The following is a 19,321-nucleotide window of genomic DNA, read 5'->3' as shown; positions in this document are numbered from 1 at the left end:
TCAGAAATCCTTGGCCCTCCTTGACTATCTTGCTGCATGAAACTGAAGTGCTGGAGCACCTACTAGGAACTGTAAGGGTGACTGGGAAGACTGTCAAGGCACATGTCTCCTGTTTTAGGAAGGGGTCATTTGTTTCTTCTGCTTTAGAGTAGATCAATATCTGAGCCAGTTTTGATTGTCTTCAGGTCAACAAGGAGATACATATTGTACAAATAAATGTTTATTCTTCTTGATTCCAAGATTCCCAAGAACTGAACCTAGAGCTCTTATAAGAGTGTTTTTATTTATTTATTTATTTATTTATTTATTTTTCAGGCAACACCTGGCAATTCTCAGGGCTTACTTGAAGTTCTATGCTTAGGGATCACTCCTGGAAGTGTTCAGTGTATCATATGTGGTGCTAGGGATCAAACATGAGCTGGATGTGTGCAAGGTAAGCACCCTACCCACTAAATTATTTTTCAGGCCCCAAGACAGTTGCTTTCAATCTTGATACCCATGGGTTAGTGAAAACTGGAAAGATTTTATGTACCACTATGAAAGGAATAAAAACTATTTATGGTAAGTTTATAAGTATAATCAGTATTTAGAACAGAAAACTCTACATGATTCAGGATACCATGTTTTAAACGTTAATACATTTTTCACAGACTGACAGGAAATTTCTGAAGACTGGCATCAGTCCGGAGACTGGCAGTTGTAAACCAAGTCTTAGAAATCCGTCAGCAACACTAAGGAAAGGGTGCTCTGACTCCGGGCCCCTGACTGAGACAGTGGGGCAGAGGCGAGTGGGAAGAGTGGGCGATGTGGAATGGGTCAGTGCAGTGGTGTCCATATTTCAGAGTCTTGGCAGGTTTGTTATGGGAGGCTTTCAAGTCACTGCTTCAAAGAAAACAGATTTTAGAAATTAGAAAAAAATGTATTTGAAAAACTGCAATGAACTGGCTCTCCTCTTTCTCTCTCTCTTTATTTCTCTCTACTTCCTTCCTTCCTTCCTTCCTTCCTTCCTTCCTTCCTTCCTTCCTCCCTCCCTCTTCTTTCTTTCCTTTCTTTCTTTCTTTCTTTCTTTCTTTCTTTCTTTCTTTCTTTCTTTCTTTCTTTCTCTGGCTCTATTCTGTCTCTGGTTTCGGTTTAATCAAAAGCCTGCTAGCTATCTTTCCTGTTTCAGGAGTCGTGAGAGGTTACTCCGTTGAGTTAGGATGTATATGAACCATAACCACATAATGTAAGACTCTCTATTGGCCCACGGTGGTGTTTACCACCATATAACTGCAGTTCTAGGAAACGGCTCACATTATTATCAGACCTGGAGTAGCACATGCGCACAAAAGCAAGTGCCATTCTGCTAGATGAAAGCAGAAATGAAACCTTCAACCCAGAGGAGCGTAAATACAACCTAGAGTAGTGGCCTTCCATTCTAGCTAGGTCATTTATTTTTCCTCACCCTGGCAAACAAGGATTTCTTTCAATATCAACCTTTCAGGACCACACACAATGGAACAATTCAATGTCTAACTTGACTGGAACTTAAACATGTTTTGGTTTTCCCAGAGGAATTCTCCACAGAGTTCATATAAGGGCCTTTCCCACTTTTCGGGGATAGAACTCTGGCCACTATTATCGCTAATTTTATGTTTCTCACTGGGACTATGAATTGGGAGTTGAGATTATTTATGAGGGATTATTCAATCTGCATGATGAATCTGCAGATATACATAAAATAGTGAGACTGTTTAAATGAATCATTATAAATTTTATATCACCCTTCAAGAGTTTGTATTTTATGATTCCTGTTTTGTGTACTTCCTCTGCTTTCATTTTTAGTCATCTGCTTTCACTTAAAACTACAGACACTTGCATTCCTGAAAGCTAAAAGTGAGAAAAAACCCACAATCCTCAGTTCTGTTTATCCGAACACATTTTTTTTATTATTTTCCTAATTGGTCTCTCTTTTAACTAGCTACCCTGGGTAGCTTTTTGATGGGCTCCCCCTCTCCCTCCCCACGCTTTTGTTTTCCCCAGAAGGACCCAGGGTAGTGTCTCTAGTCCTGTCAATAACTAATGAATCAGGCAGCTGCTCTCAGAGATACTTCAGGGAGGAGAGGTCTGCAAGGCAGGAAGAAGTTGCTGTTTGTGACTCTGGTTTTCTGGTTCCACAACTTCTCTCACTGTGGATGACTACACCCTACCAGGTCTTTTAAATATAGTTTAATCAAGATTGTTCTTTCAAATACTCAATTTGGGAGGAAAGTTACCAAAAAAAAAAAAACCCACACTTTTTTTTTCTTTGGCTCCCAGGAAAGGCAAGGTATTATAAGGGGAGAAAGGGGCTGGTACAGTGGGTAGGACTTTTGCCTTACATTTGGGCAACGCGGGTTTGATACTAGCATCTCATACGGTCCCCTGAGCACTGCTAGTAGTAATTCCTGAGTGAAAAGTCAGGAGTAACCCATGGTGTGACCCAAAAAGTAAAAAAAAAGGAGGGGGGTAGAAAACGGGGAGAAGAAAGTAATTGTGGGAAGAGATGGTAGAGAGAGTGTGAGGGACAGTTCTCTTTCCTCAGTACCACTGAGGCACAATTCACCTGCATCAAAGCTGACAAGGTTGTCATAAGCTAGCTGGTTACTTAGCTACCAATTAACAGTTTATTTGCGTCTCCTGTTAAATTTGATCCCAAAAGTCTTAGAACTGAACTTCTGAAGCTAAAACCACTTCTCCTGTCCCCCTCCTCTCTTATCTCTCCTCCCTTCCCTTCCTTCCCTTTCCCATTCCCTTTCCTCCCCTTCCCCTCCCCGTCTCCCTCACTTTCTCTCTCCTCCCCTCTTCTCCTTTTCTCTTGTTCTTTGGCTTTGGGCCACACTTGACGGTACTCAGGTCTTTCTCCTGGCTCTGCATTCAGCAGTTACTTCTGGCAGGGCTCAGGAAACCATATAGGATGCCAGAGATCAAACCTGGGTCAACTGTGTGCAAGGCAAACACCCTACTTGCTGTACTATGGATCTGCCCCCTTGCCCAGCATTTCTTTTGGGTAAGTCTGTGGGTCGGATTAATCACTTAAGTGATTAAGTGAAGTCTGTGGGTCTGGTCCTGGTGGTCCTCACAACCTGCAGTGTGACAAGGCTTTCAATCTTTCTGCTAAGAATCTTTCTCAATTTTAGATCTTGTCAATACTGTCCACCTTCCCGCTTCTAAAAGGGCACCCTGACCTACAGACCAGACTCAGGCACCAAGCGCAGAAAGCAAGGCTTCCCAAATGAGCTAAAAAGTGAATCTTTTCACCTTTGTCAAAACAAATGGCAAGGAAAAGACCTTCCCACATCATTCCAATTTATTTGTAGAATCAATTCTCAAACGCAATCAAATTTTTCTTAGACCTTGCAGACATTCTTTTGACTTTGCAAGAATTTTATTTTTTTTAAACAGAACCCTGGGCCAGAGAGATAGCAAAGTGGGTAGGCTTACCTTACATGCAGCCGACTAGAATTTTATCCCCAAACTCCAAATGATCCAAACCCTGCATGGAGTGATCCTGAGCACAGAGTCAGGAGTAATCCCTGAGCACCGCTGGGTATGGCCCCCAAACCAAACCTCACCAAAAACCCAGAAATCTCAAATAAGAGACAGATGATACTTGATCCAGTGTCCTTCCTGTCTGTTCAGAAGGTAGAAATGATAGAAACAGGTGCAAGCCGCAGTGAAGTGAGGGGTAGGGAAAGAAGGCAGGTTGCTTCTGGAAACCCCCACTCCTACTAACCTCTGAGCAGCAGTGGAAGGGGTGGCACCTAACATTCAACCTATAGCTATACGCAACAGTCAATTTTCAATATACCTATTTGCTTCTCACAATGATCCCTGGAGGCCAATGTTGATACCTCCATGTGTGGATGGGGAAATGAAAAATGATGGCATATCCTTAGCATTAGGACATACATAAACTCATAATTTCAGTTCCACCCTCCCCCCACTCCAAACTTCAGTCTTTTTCACATAGCCGGTGACACCATCAATAACAAGAGTTAGCCACAACCACGACTGTCTGCTAAGAACAGACTGTTGTAGGAGCTACTAGTTGACTTTTCCCCATAAGAAAGAAATATGGGGGGCTGGAGCAATAGCACAGTGGGTAGGGCGCTTACCTTGCACGCGACCAACCCGTGTTCAACTCCCAGCATCCCATATGGTCCCCCGAGCACTGCCAGGAGTAACTCCTGAGTGCATGAGCCAAGAGTAACCCCTGTGCATTGCCGGGTGTGACCCAAAAAGAAAAAAAAAAGAAACATGGCAGAAGAGGGAATGCGTCTCTTGCTCTCACATTTGAAGAAACAATGACCTAACTCATCTGTGTTAGCATTAGTCTTGGGGGTGGGAAAGAGCAAACCCAAACACAGTGGAATCTTCATTAATTACTCTCTTTCTGCTTTCCTTCCCCATTTGCTTTTAAGTAATTCTGAAAACTCCAGATGATGCTCACTTAACATATATTAAGCTATTATTTTTATCCAAAGTCCTGACTAAGTTATGAGAAAGGGAGAAAGGGAGTAGCTCATGTAAGAGGAGACAGTTCCTGTACTCAAACTATTTACAATAAAAAGAGACTCCATGTGTCACAGCATCTGGAGTTCAGTGCCAAATCTGGAGAATGTCAGATATTTAAAATTCAGAGAAAGAAGTGCTTTGGTCACAGAAAGGGTGCTATCCTGGTATGTCTCCCCTTCTCAAGGGTTACCTGTAGGACATGACCTGGGGCCTTGCACCAAGTTGGATGTGCTGCCCAGCCCAGAGTTCAGCTGGACTCTCCAGCTAACATTTTGTTCCACATTAATCCAAACTTATCGTTTAAAAAATTCAATTTGTGAAGGAATATTAAGAGAGTTACAGGATGCTTTGTCAAAGAGTTAAAGGCTGATTTCTAACAATACATGAGAAGATCAAAAGGTGGCCTCTAGCACTGAAGACAGGAATGCCCCCTGAGATGACACAGGTCGTGGGCCATCCATCCATTATGTCACTGCATGGTTTCAGGTGTGTGGATCCTTTACACAATTTCCTAATGGCAGATTTACTGTTTTTGTTTCCTCATCATGAATCCAGTGGTAGCAGTGAGTTAGTGACTTACCGATAAGTTTGTAACATCAAGTTTATCCTCAAACTCAAGCCATGTGTTACACTGATAATAACTCTTCAGAAGACAATATTATGTGATAATAGTGACAAGTCAGATGGCAAAGTTGTGAATTGTTTCCCATTTCATCCATCATCAAGAGTTTATTGATGCTTAGGTTTCATTTCATGGAGAACTGTTAATAATAATATGATTAAAAACAAATGATGAGGGGCTGGAGCAATAGCATAGTGGGTATGGCATTTGCCTTGTATGTGATCGACCTGGGTTCAATTCTCAGCATCCCATATGGTCCCCTGAGCACCGCCAGTAGTAATTCCTGAGTGTATTAGCCAGGAGTAAACCCTGTGCATTGCCAGGTGTGACCCCCCCAAAAAAGCAAAAAAAAAAAAGATGAGTTTAGAGAGATAGTACAGGGGTCAAGACACTTGATTCTCAGCACAGTGAGGTTCCCTGGGCATTGTTAGTGGGTCATCTTAAGCATATAAGTAGAAACAAAGTCTGTGTGGTTCCGGGTGTGGGTCCCCCAATAAATCAAAAACACTTTAAAAATAACATACATGTCTACACTGACTATTGTACATGTCAAATTTACATGTGTTTATACACGCTATACATGTCTGTTACATATGTCTACAAGGATACTAGTGATTCTTAAAAATGTATATAGTATATTTCAGAAGTGTCTGAAACTGGTCCAAAGGAAATGAGCTGAACTCAAAATTTAGGAATCAGCAAATTCTTCTGGGCAGAGCTGTGGAAAATATTTCCTTTATCTTGTCCTTCCTCCATAACCCTGTTGTGAGAAAGATAAGGTGCGGGCTGAAATCAGAATCCTTGTTAGATTTGTAGATACCATGCACAAGGGGGCAGAGGATGAAAAATGTGTTCATCATAAATAGGAGAGAAAATAGGAATTCCCCAGTGATGGAATCACTGCAATGCCTCTCTTCTAGAGGGGCCTGTGTTCAGAAGTTGGAGCTCTCATGAAAACAATGATTACGGGCTAGTTTGAAGCTATAGAAGTCAGCAGCAGATCAGGTTAGAAATTTCAGGCTGGAACCCAAAGTTCATAACCAACTTTGGGACGCTTTAACTTTCTTGAGTTGCTATAAAGTGCTCACTACCTCCTGGGTTGCCCAGAGTAAAAGATTTTTGTTTCTCTTGGATTTCTTCCTTGATAAATGTGTATTATTCTTGAGAAAAGATCCATAAGATCTATGTGTAGATGGTGTAGACACAGGCACACTGGAACAATTAGGGAGATGTGTAACCATCCTTTCCAGATTTTTTCTTTTCCTAGGAGAAAGGCTTTTAGAGGTCTGGGACCACTAACCATTTTCTTGTTGTTTGGGTCCCAGAAGAAATATCCTTGATGGGTGATGACAACCAGAAGATGACCCTGAGTGTGAGCTCATTTTCTTACTGGGCCTGCCTGCATGCACAGAGAACAGATCTCTTATAAACTAAGTACTACATCTCTAATTACCACTTATTATGGCTCTGCAAATTCCTGAGTGTTTAGGGGGAATAAAGAACTTAAGACTTAATATTTATCTTACAAAGAACTCTTATCTCTCAACAATTACTTGTGCAAGCAGGCCTTTGTATAACAAAGCACCAACCCATGTGAAACTAATGGATGGCATTATCTGGGTTCCCAGGCTGGAAAAAGTCACTGCCAAGTGTGTATCTGGAGATCAGTGAACACTGTGGCTCGCATTATTAGCACTCTGGGTTACCTACACCAGTGTTTCTCAACAGTTTTTGGACCATGGTTCTCTTCCAACCTTGTTTCCTTCCTGTGGCCCCTTGTCCTGCCAGCTGACTTTCTGCTCGTGTGCTGTGAAAAACTATTGGTCTAATTTCCCCCTCTGGTCCTTTTGGAATATCCTAAAGGCCCACAGGGATCATATGGCTGTTCCTCCTATTTTTAATACTCTGTAACATTTACATGTGATATTGTGGATCTAGAGACAGACACAGCATTGCACAGATAGGGATTTTCTTTACTCTCTTATCCAGGCAGGAAACTTAGGGAAACTTTTCTCTGTACGTCTACTTCTTAATTAAATGCATATTTCTACCTACTTTTCCTGTGCTTTGGAGAAGCAAGGCAGGAGGATAAGGAGTATCATCAGTCAGATGCTTGAATTATCTGGAGATTAGTGCAGTGGTGAGTCAGCGAGGGCTTACCACTAGTTTGGGTGCATGGGAGAGCCAATATAAACACTGTTCCCTTACAAGCGAGTATAATAATCCGTGTTTACTACTGAACCGTTTATGAAATCACTTATAAACAGTAGACTGGCAGGAATTTAGAGTCAGAGCCCCACGCCTCTTGAATGCCCATCCAAGCTGCCAGTTCTTTGTAACAAATCCAAGCTGCTCATTCGCTCTTAAGATACCATCCCTCCACTGCACACACTCCTCCCGATGTTCTATTATTCAACCGTTCAGGTTGAAAATACTTGATGAAAAGAAACACTTAAAGCTGAAAGGGTCATTCAGTGAGGAGGTCATATGCAAAAGAGCCAACAGGACCACACAGTGATGGCACAGAGATGCCCTGTGACAGCCCAGGAGAGACCAAGGCGCTGTTGCCCTGGCCTGCATTTCAGCTTCTATTGATGCTTTTGGAAAGGACAAAGTGTTTACACCCAGTAAGAGACAAAACAAATTTATCCCCCTGTGTATCTTTCCCTTCTTTCATAAATGAGTGCTGAAGGACATAAAGCTCCCTCTGTAATAAAAAAAAAAGTAGTGAATGTTTAGAAATATTGAATGTAATCAAAGTAGAGAGAGAGTAATGTGGAAATCATCTGCCCCACAGATAGGGGGACAGTGTGGGATGCGGGGTATATTGGGGTTTTTGGTGGTGGAGAATGGGTACTGGTGAAGGGACAGGTGTTTCATCATTGTATGACCAAGACTTAAACCCGAAAGTTTTGTAGCTGCTCTGACAGTGATTCAATAAATAAATTTGTAAAAAAAAAGTAGTGAAGGTTTTGGAGAAAATCTTTCTTTTTGCATTCATTCTCTGTGTGCAAAATTAAACAACTATTCATTTAGTACTTGTCATGTGCCAGATACCAAAGGATACAATGATATATGTGCTATAACTCTTATCCTTAAAGATAGAATTGTCTTGTAAGAGGGACTGGAGAGCACAGGAAAGTCTTCATTCAATGGGAATAAGTGATACAATGATATTAAAACCCCAAATAAAGTTGAGCATGCGAAATTCCATGAAGTTTAATCTAATGCCTAATTTTATATTAATCTCATATTTAATTTTCATTTTAGACTTCTTGAAATTAAATAAGTTATGAGAACATGCACTAAACACCCGAAGTCAGATATTGTAATTAAATGCATCAACACTGGTAACTCTCTTGACTTAAAACGCTAGATATTGAGCATCTTTAGCAATGAAAAAGGAAAGAAAATGAAGGTATTAAAAAAAACCATGAAACTTGGGTAAGATTATGCAGGAAGAAACAAATCAAAGTTGTGTTGCTTCATAGTTCTACATGCACATTCTATAAGAGAGGAAAAAGAAAAGGCTGCAGAGATTTCAAAGTAGAGGCAAACATCCTCTTGTGGAGACTGGGAAAAGCTTTGGCAAGAAAATGTCTTTGAAATTTTAAAGACAAGGGGCTGGAGCAATAGCACAGTGGGTAGGGTGTTTGCCTTGCATGCAGCTGACCCGGGTTCAATTCCCAGCATCCCATATGGACCCCTGTGCACCGCCAGAAGAATTCCTGAGTGAAGAGCCAGGAGTTTCCCCTGTGCATTGCTGGGTGTAACCCCCCCCAAAAAATAAAGAAATAATGAAGACAAAAATCCAAGAAAGACTGTTCCTGATTGAAAGGCAAGAGGAGAGATTTTCTAAGGAAGAAGTCACTATGGATGGATACAATGAAGTTGGAATGCAGAGATCTCAAACACGGGTGTACATGGTATACCTAGGAGATAAGGCTAGAATGCTTGCATAGGTGCCAATTGTGGGACATTTTGAATGCCAGGGAGATGAATTAATCTGTAATTTAGAAAGCAGTAGGAGCTACTGAAGATGACTGGGTGGAGCTATCACTGGACCAGAATTCAGGAAGAAGGAACTGGAAGAAAAGAGGTGCCATACTTACAAATAGGGGAAAACAGCACTCAGTGAATAAAAATTAGGAGGCTAGAACAGAATTCAGCTAAGATTATATCATAAGGGTATGAAGCAACAAAATGATGGCTCTAACTGTATTAAATTTTTGTCTCAAAAATGTGTCTTATTGAAAAGTGAAAATTCAGGATTATGAAGGAAGATGCTAGGAATTTTTAAAATCTTTTAAAAGATTTTCAATTTTAAAAATCCTTTCAATAAAAGACTTCAGTCATTGATATTTATGCTCAGAATGACTGTTTCCATAAAATATTGGAATTAATTTAAGTACCAAAGGGCAGTCAATGGAGCTTTAATATGCCATTTAATGAAACGTTAATCACCAGTTACATACGCATTGTATTTTTACAATGAGTTACTCATTGTAAATATTCAGAGAGTTCACACTTTTAGAGGCTGGAGAGATAGTACAGGGGAGTTAAAGTACATGCTTTGTATGTGGCTATCCCAGGTTTATTCCTCGCTACCTTATGTTTCTTCAAGCACAGAACTGGGTAGAAGTCTCTGGACACTACTGGATGTGGCTCCCCAAAACAAGCAAAAGGAGTGCTTTTATAGAGACATGTGACAAATTTAGTGAAAAGGAGTGACTTGAAAAGGATAGGAAAAATCATCTTAAAGTAAATAATTTTCTGTGTTCAATAAATCCAAATATTTTCCCCAGATGACCATTAAATGCTCTGCCAATAATCAATTATAAATGAAAGAATTAGAAAGAAAAGTTTTATCTTATTAAATATTTAGCCTCCCAGGCAGTGCTCAGGGGTCAGGGGCCCCACCTGGTAGGCTGATAGTCCAATACTTGGACCTACCTTGTGGTGGTACTTGAGAGGCCTCCAGGGTGAGTGTATGTTCTGGGGTGTATGTGGTGCTGATGCCAAGGTTGAAACTCTGAACCCTCTGCATGCAAATCATATGGTTCTGATCATGAGCAATCTCCCTGGCTACAGAAACAAATTATTGAAAGAAATACTAAGAAAATGGAACCACAACTTCTGGACGAGGACATGTGCCTTCTCTGGCAATGCCCCCTTCCTCTAGATGATTTTAATCATCCTCATCTCTCTTCCTAGCAAGACATGAAACTTCCCTGTAGTAAGTGTATAGGAAGAAAATACTTGCATATATCTTCATTTTAAATTTTTTAAATTAAAGCACTGTGATTTATAGTTATTTCAGGCAGACAATGCGTCAACATCAATTCTACCACCAGTGTCAACTTCCCTCCACCAATGTCCCTAGGTTCCTTCCCTCCCACCCAGCCTGTCTCGTTAACAGGAACATTTTTAAGTTCGGTTATTATAATTTGGGTCTTCTGCATACAGGCATACAGTGTTGTTGGCTCAATGGTTTCCATATATATGCATATCACACCTCTATATCGCTTATGTGCCAGAGGCACTTGCTCCTTGCCCTGGTTACTTCCTGCCTGCTTCTTCTTACTCTTCTCCTTGATTTCTCTCCTTCACTGTCCTTTATATAATCTATGATTCAAAGTAATCTAGGTATGCTCCCTTTGATACCTTGCATTCCATTGTCCCATTATTTTATGTACTACAGATAAGTGGAATCATCCAGTATTTGTTGTTGTTCTTCTTCATTCACTTAACATGGAGTAAATTTCATCCAAGTTGCTGCAAACTTATAATAATCTCTGTATTGAACAGTAAACTCCCTCAACATTTTTCTAATCGAAAGGATTGCTTTTGCTCATATTTACCCTGGGTTGGCCATTGCACAGGTGAAAGGTATGCTGCTACCTATGTGTGTGGCCAAGAGGATTTTATGGGATTAGTAAACAAAATTAGCTCTTTATTTCTAGAAAATATTTCCTAAGAATCTTACTTTTGAATGTATGATAGCATGTATCCATCCACACACTAATACCCATTTACATGGATTAGGCCTTTTTACCACACAGAAAGAATTTAGAAAAGGAACAGAAACTCTTTGGTAAGCAAGAGAAGGAAGAGGAGGTTATTCTTTAGGTGGTGTACTGCATGAGTTCATGCCAAGCTGGCCTTCTGATCACCTGCTCTGCCCCCATAGTTATGACACTTAGCTATGCTCTGTACAAGTTGTGTTAATTAAAACAAAGGATGTTTCAGCCTATACCATTGAACTGCTGACCTAGTTGGTTGAATATCACCAGGCCCTCAGAGCTCTGCTTGGAAGAGTCCCCTCCCCCACAAATATAATAAAGGATTCATGCTTGAGTCATGGGGCCCCGAGTTGCTTCAGGGCAGGACGGGATACTGAGTAATATAATTAGACTTCTAATCTGCATCTAAGTTCAGTGGAATCTGGTTGCTGATGGCTAATGCTGGCCACATAGCCAGAATATGCCTCCAGGACCAGCTTACTGTAGGAAAATTCTGTCATGAGAAAACTTTGGGCTTCCTGGCACTGAGATCCTTGGCAGACACGTGGGTAGTTCTTCCAGACCTGGTGATGAAGTCTGTCTGTGAAGTGTGTGGGAAGATAAAGAGGCCTACACATGAGCTCTCTAGAGGGGTCAACACTGTAGCGAGGCGACCTTCCCTCTACGGAAGCTTGCCTGTGCATAGGAACCATCTAGTCCTGAGTAATTTCAGCATTGGAGCAAAGAAGGTGACTATTGTGTCATGAACACAGGTGGGAAGAGTGAATCCTACAGGAGTGGTTCCAGGGAACCAAGAGAAACCTTTGTCTCCTGGGGTGTGGGTGGGAACTGTGTGGAGAAGCATGGGGATCCAGGGAATTATTAAGGATGTTTCCACTGAATTCATTTAAGTGCAGCACCATTGATTACTCACTGTGTTGAAAGTGCCATTTTAGGCTAGTTCTGAGAGTTAAACCACTCTGAATAAGAATACTGTTTTGCAAATCATCATGCCCAAAAGGTGGAAGGAGGGTGGAGAGAGATAGAGAGGTAGAGAGAGAGAGTGAGAAATAGAAAGAGACAGAGACAGAGAGACAGACAGAGAGACAGACACAGAGAGAGACAGAGACAGAGACAGAGACCAAGACACAAAGGAGAGAATGAGAGAAGGGGACAGGAAGGACAGGAAGGAAACTGGGAACATTGGTGGTGGGAAATGTGCACTTGTGAAGGGGTGGGTGTTGGAACATTGTATGATCATGAACAACTTTTTAACTGTGTATCTTATGGTGATTCAATCAAAAAATTTGGGGGAAAACACTCACATACAAAAAAGACAGCTGTTCATAATCCAAATGGGAAGATAAGAGCAATATGAAAACAATTATACCCTAAAGGAGTATTTTATTCCTTAAGCAAGGCATGGAATAGCATAACTTCTCTGAGACAAAGGTGAGACAGCTTCAGACCAAGTGCTGAAATGCTTTGGTTGAACTTCAAAGTAAGGGCAGGAATTGTATTTTCAGATTGCAAGGTGTGATGAAGGGAGGATGGTTCCAGAGGATGGGCAGAGGTGTGAAAAGCACAGTCCTCTTGGGGAACAGTTGCTAAAACTGACAAGCAGAGGTGGTATGATGGATGGTGGATTTCAGCATCTTGGGACAGGTTGGCAGTTTGCCATTTAGATAGCAAAGAAGGTGCAACTGACAGGTAGAGTTATTTAGAGCAAAGATATCTTGGGGTTTTAAAACTGTTATTGGCAGAAGAAGAGGATTGTGGAATAAAAATTGGCCACAGAGGTGATGAATTTGCAGAGGTTCTGAGATAGGCATGAAACAAAAATCAAAATGTCCCTTGTTAGGCTGTGAGCGTTGCTAATGGCCCTAGCCTGTCATTATTCCATTCCCTCATTATAGAAAGGGGACAGACTGACCACAGTAGCAGGGAAGACCAGGATCAAACATCTAACTACAAATCTTAGGATGAAGAATGGTTATCTTTTATTTATTATTATTTTGGATTTTGGGGTTACACCTGGCAGTGCTCAGGGGTGATTCCTGGCTCTGCACTCAGGAATTACATCTGGCAGTGCTTGGGTAACTAATAGGATGTGACGGAAACAAACCTGGGTCTGGCCTCAAGTATGTCCTATCATCAGAACCATTATCTTTTAATTTGCATTTCCCCAAACCTAGAAGGGTTGCTACTTGGATGACAAGATCTGGAATTAAAAAATGTGCATTTTTCTCTTCTGAAACCTGGATGTTTGAAATTGCCCTATGCCCAGCAAAGATAAATGCCTCCTATTTTAACTCTGACTTTAGTGAAATGTAAAGCAAACGTTTCCTCTATTGATACTTGTCTGCCTGTAGGGTGGGGTTAGGCACGAAAGCAAGTAATCTGAGCTCTTGGTATTCATTTATTCTTTTGGGCAGCCCTCAGTTTAAACTCTAACAAGTTAAAGTCTTTTCTTCCACGCATGGTATTTTCTTCTTTTTCTTTTTTTGTTAACAGGATGCCAGGGAAGAGAACAAACTGGTGCGTAGGAGAGGAAGGAGACAGTCCCTAAGATATTCTTGCAACAGTCCTTGTAAAAAGTAGAGCCGGCAGGAGGGCGAAAGCATTATGTCTGGCCAGTTCTCCTTAGGATTTGCAACGAGAGTTTTCCATGCACGGCGGAAATGTGTACATTAAAATTGTGTTCTGACAGCACATTTTATGTTGAGCACTCCTTTTTCTCGTATAATTTTCTTTAGAAAATTTTAGTGGCCCCCATGTTCCCCGACTTTAGGACACACTGTTGTTATTCACATCTTTCACCACCAGGGTGCACTGTTTTGCTCTGGGTCACAGTACAGAGTGACCCGTGTGATATGGTGACAGTTTACACTGCGAAGTGTGATGTGAGCATTTGTTATGTTGAGACACTGGGATGATCAGCCAATTGTGTCCAAGATGTACTTATGTGTCCAAGGATTTCAGGAAAACCTATCCACACAGGAACAGCCACTGCTAATTAGCTCTGTGAGAGGGCTGACAATTTATTCTCTCCACGAAAGGATGCTTCTATTCCCAAAGTGGGCAGGTCATTTTTGTCTTGCTTTGGGGATACACCTGGTGGTGCTGACTCTGCACTCAGGGATCACTCTGAACAGTGCTCACGGGGACCATATGCAGTGCTGCCAGGGATCTAACTTGACTCAGCCAGGTGCAAGCCAAGTGCCTTGGTCCCTGTGCCCCAGGGCAGATCACTTCTGAGGGAAAGTTTGATGTGTGGCTTTCTTCCTGTGTGGGAAGCTAATGTCTGTGCAATAGATTCCAGATCAAGGATAATTAGCTAGTATTCTTACTCATCATGAAAAAGAAAAAGCAACACCTGCCAACCGGCTGGAAGGAACTTCTTTGACACAACTACCATACTCAGAGGTTACATTCCATTAAGGTCTGATGTTTAAGACACTTCAGATACCTCAACACGATGAAGAAAATGGCTTGGAGAAATCATGCTGTTGATTTGGGGGAAAGGAGACATCAGAGGATTGTATGTGTATGTGGAGGTTTCAGTGTGGGATGGAACATGTAACCTGAGTAATATTCTTCACTGATTCTCTCTTGTCTCCTTATAGACAGTAACAAAGAGGCACTCTGTAGTAGTGAAGAAGGCTCTGGAATATACAGACTGGGCTATAACCCAACTATGACCAGACAGCCACCTTGTTTATAACCCCTCATGTTAATTAGACAGAAGATTAACATGTCAGATACTTCCCAAGCAAGAGGGCTGTAAAGAGTTTGTGGTCTGGCACAACTGACAAGTGGATGACATTTGTTAAAAGCACCACCAACCCTCCCTTTGAGTCCCTTCCAAGGGAATGATATTTATGTCTCTCATTAGAAACCTTGTCTGCAGTTAAGTCTTAAGTCTAAATTATGGTTCTATAGCACCAGAATTACCAATGAAACAGCAATGACTTAGATTCAATTAGGAACACCAGCTTCCCTTCCTTTATTGTATAACAGGGACTCAAATACAATAGGGATTTAATTACTAATTAGTCCTAATTTGGTAATTAATTAGGCACTAATATGTAACCAGGGTTTTATTTTTTTTTAGGTCATGTGAGGTCTTGAGAAGCATAAATACCTTAGCACTGCCTAAATGCTTGATACAATTAATTCATGCAATTCATGCCACTCCTTAAATTCTGTGCACACTACCATTATATCCACTAAAATCTCATAGAGTAAATGTCCCTAGTATAGGACTTCTTTTTTTCTTTATAGCATAGCAGTAGGGCGTTTGCCTTGCACGCGGCCTGCCCAGCTGAGCCGGGTTCGATTCCTCCACTCCTCTCCGAGAGCCTGGCAAGCTATTGAGAGTATCTCGCCCGCATGGCAAACCCTGGCAAGCTACCCCTGACGTATTGGATATGCCAAACACAGTAACAACAAGTCTCACAATGGAGACGTTACTGGACCCGCTCGAGCAAATTGAACAATGGGAGGACAGTGCTATAATTTTTTATTAGTGAATCACCATGAGGTACCATTACAGGCTTACAAACTTTTGTGCTCGCATTTTAGTCATACAATGATCGAGTACCCATCCCTCCACCAGTGCCCATTTTCCACCACCAATGGTCCCAGCATCCCTCCCACCACCACCACCCTGTCCCCTCCACCCTATCCCGCCTCTATGGCAGGGCATTCCCTCTTGCTCTCTCTCTCCTTTTGGGTGTTGTGGTTTGCAATAGAGATATTAAGTGGTTGTCATGTTTGGTCTATAGTCTACTTTCAGCCTGCATCTCCCATCCCGAGTGGGTCCTCATAGCACCCTTTGCTTGGTGGGTCCTTCTCTATCTGAGCTGGTGAAGGATTTTTTAATTGTTTCACTTGAAACCCCTTTGTAACCTGAGAAAATTTTACTTAACTGTGTACACAGGCATATAAACAAACATTTACTGAAAATAAGTCATAACAAATTTAAAACAGATTTTCAATAGATTTTTTTCTATTTAGATTTTTAACATTTTTAATGACTAACGCATTCAATATTACTGGTTCCATATGGGGCAGTACTATAGTTTAAGAAACTTGGACTGAATCAAACTCCCTGGAAACACAGAGATAAAAATCTTCAAACCAAGAGCATGTGGAGAAGCTTCCCACTAGAACTGTTTGATTTTAGTCTTGATGAAGAAAACACTACCCAAAGGCATTTCAATGATGAGAAAGATGGCTCACATGAAGCAGGGTTATGGAACCTAAGGCAATTTAAAGGACAAATTTAACCATCTGCCAGTATGGTAAAAAGCGATCTCAAAATACTAGTGATATTTTTTGTTGTAGTGCCAGGGATAGATCCCAGGGCTTTCCACAGGCAAGGGATGTTCTGTACCACTGAGCCTCATCCTGAGCCCCAATAAGGATACCTGAATGCAAAATCTGGAGGTAAAAGCAAATTTCTAAGTTTAATTAACTAACTGGTGGTGCAAAATAAATTCTTTTTTTTTTTTTTTACATCTTTTTGTTAATTTGACCTTAATTCTAAGGAGAAGCCAATGAGAGCAATAAGAAAGCTGCCTTACAAAGAAATCAGAGAGAAATTCTGGGAGCCCTGGAGAGAGTACAGGGGTTGAAGTATATGCCATGAATACAGCTGGTCTTGGTCCGACCCTGCACACTACATGATTCTCAGCATCCTTGGTGGCCAGGGTGGTCCAGAGGTGCTCAGAGTGAACCCTGGCACTGCATCCATCCTTGGCCCCTGGTACTGAATGGCCAGCCTGGCTGGCAATTACCAGAAAGGATTCCTGGGTTTCCTGGGCACTGCTTGGGAGGTTTTTAAAAATAAAGATATTTTGGAAGTTAAAAAAGGGGTATTTAAAAAATTGCAAGTACAGTTTCTTTCTTTCTCTCTTTCTTTCTTTCTTTCTTTCTTTCTTTCTTTCTTTCTTTCTTTCTTTCTCTCTTTCTCTCTTTCTTTCTCTTTCTTTCTTTCTTTCTTTCTTTCTTTCTTTCTTTCTTTCCTTCTTCCTATCCTTATTTCTTTCTTTTTTGCTTTTTGGGTCACACCTGGCAATGTACAGGGGGTTACTCCTGGCTCTGCACTCAGGAATTACCCCTGGCAGTGCTCAGGGAACCATATGGGATGCTGGGAATCGAGCCCAGCTTGGCTGCATGCAAGGCAAACACCCTGCCCACTGTGCTATCACTCCAGGACTGCAAGTACAATTTCAACCAGTCATTCATACCGTTACCATATCTCATATAAACTAGAGAAAGTTCGGCCAGTAGCTTCCATTTTAATGGTGAATAGATAGTATCACTGAAGGTTGAAAAAAATACTGAAATTCTTACTTGTGTGCAGGCCTGGGTTAACACTTTGCAGACTCTGGAGTGCTCTGGTAAGGACGGCTGGTGTGACTGGAACAGAAAGAGAAGAAAAACATTAGTCCTTGAGAAGAATAGTCTTAAGTGGGAGTGAAGGCAGGTGAGTCAGACATGAGCTGGGGAGGGAGGTGCAAGGCCATGGAGGCAACTCTAGGTCTGCTAAAGTGCCCAAGGGCATAGGATCTCAAAAAAAAAAAACCCTCAGAATCTAGAGGATTAACACATCCAAGAGTGGACGAGCACAAGACTGGTGCTGAGAGCTTCCTACCTCTGGAGTACAAGAAAAAGGGTGCACAAAAACAGTAGGGACAAGGGCCAGGAGGATTGGTCCATGGTTGGAAGTCTGCCTCAGGTGCTGGGGGAGAAGGCAGTTGGAATAGAGAAGGACCACTAAGTCAATGATAGTTGGAAGGATCGCTCAGGATGCTGAAAGTAGAAAAAGGACCAAACATGATGGCCTCTCTGTATGTGCATCTGTATTCTAAACCATAATGCTCCAAAGGGGAGAGAGAGAGAGAGAGAGAGAGAGAGAGAGAGAGAGAGAGAGAGAGAGAGAGAGAGAGAGAGAGAGAGAGAGAAGGAAAGTGCCTGCTATAGAGGCAGGGGCTGGGTGGGGTGGGGGTGATGGGAGGGATACTGGAACATTGGTGGTGGAAAATGTACACTGGTGGAGGGATGGGTGTTCAATCATTGTATGACTGAAACTCAATCATGAAAGCTTTGTAACTGTATCTCATGATGATTCAGTAAATGCACACACACACACACACACACACACACACAGAGGAAAGAAAAGAAAACGGGTACTCAGGACTGAGCACAGAGGGCTCTTGTCTTGCACACAGCCTGCCCGAGTTCGGTCTCTGGTCCCCAAGACCCCATTGCCCCGCCAAGAGTGACTCCTGAGCACAGCCCAAGAAGTAATCCCTGAGCACAGGCAGGTGTGCCACAAAACAAAACAAAACAAAAAGAAAAGGGATACAAGAAAGCCCTGGCCAGTGGCTCCTGCTCAGGCTGTCACCGGGCCATCCCAAGTGTGCATGGTACAGGGTAGCTAGGGAGAGCCAGTCATAGGAAAGCCCACAGATCCTGGCTGTTCATCTCTGGGGAAGGCGCCAAACTCCCCCCGGTGTCTTCTAGTCTTTCCTTCCTTTCATTACTAAGACTCTATCCCTTGAGCCTCTCCTGGATCTCCTGAGCAAATTCTCCTCTCAGTCAGGACATGAGAGCAAACACCACCACACAATGCCATACCCCAGAATCCAAAAGAGCGAGGCTCCCAGGCTCCTTAAGATTTCAGGGTCAAATGACAAAAATGCAACCTGGGGAGAATTCTCTCTTCCCTTCCCTTGGCTTCTCCTCCCCTTCACTTCCCTTCTCCCTCCCTCCCTCTGTGCCTCCCTCCTTCCCTTTCTTTCTAAAAACTGTTCCTACCCTGTTCAAAGAACTTATAAATATCTGTAGCACTGTAGCACTGTACTCCCATTGTTCATCGATTTGCTGGAGCAAGCCCCAGTAACGTCTTCATTGTGAGACTTGTTACTGTTTTTGGCATATCAATATGCCACGGGAGCTTGCCATATCCTGCCGTGTGGGCGGGATACTCTTGGTAGCTTGCCCGGCTCTCCGAGAGGGACAAAGGAATCAAGAACCTGGGTCAGCCGTGTGCAAGGCAAACGCCCCCCTCCCCAACCCTGTACTATTGCTCCAGTCCATAAATATCAGAGCACATAAAAACCTCTGGTCTCATTCATCTCTGGTCTTGTGC

The 19,321-nt window shown here is 42.2% G+C and overlaps 1 protein-coding gene across 4 annotated transcripts in view; it reads right to left on the bottom strand.

Moving 5' to 3' along the window:
- The window catches only part of GHR (growth hormone receptor), a 305,006-nt gene that overhangs the window by 82,843 nt on the left and 202,842 nt on the right, over window positions 1–19,321 (bottom strand). For 3 of the 4 annotated variants that reach the window (XM_056112076.1, XM_056112075.1, XM_056112077.1), the window contains one exon: window positions 17,521–17,586. In XM_056112076.1, the coding sequence (XP_055968051.1) occupies window positions 17,521–17,586 (66 nt within the window). Of the gene's footprint in view, window positions 1–10,111; window positions 10,210–17,520; window positions 17,587–19,321 lie in introns of those variants that run through there. The other variant, XM_056112078.1, reaches the window with a different exon arrangement.

This window comes from Sorex fumeus, unplaced genomic scaffold (assembly GCF_029834395.1).
Source record: "Sorex fumeus unplaced genomic scaffold, SorFum_2.1 ptg000015l, whole genome shotgun sequence".
Classification (NCBI taxonomy): domain Eukaryota; kingdom Metazoa; phylum Chordata; class Mammalia; order Eulipotyphla; family Soricidae; genus Sorex; species Sorex fumeus.
The sequence above is the reverse complement of the archived record's forward strand: the minus strand, read 5'-3'. Positions and strand labels throughout refer to the sequence as shown.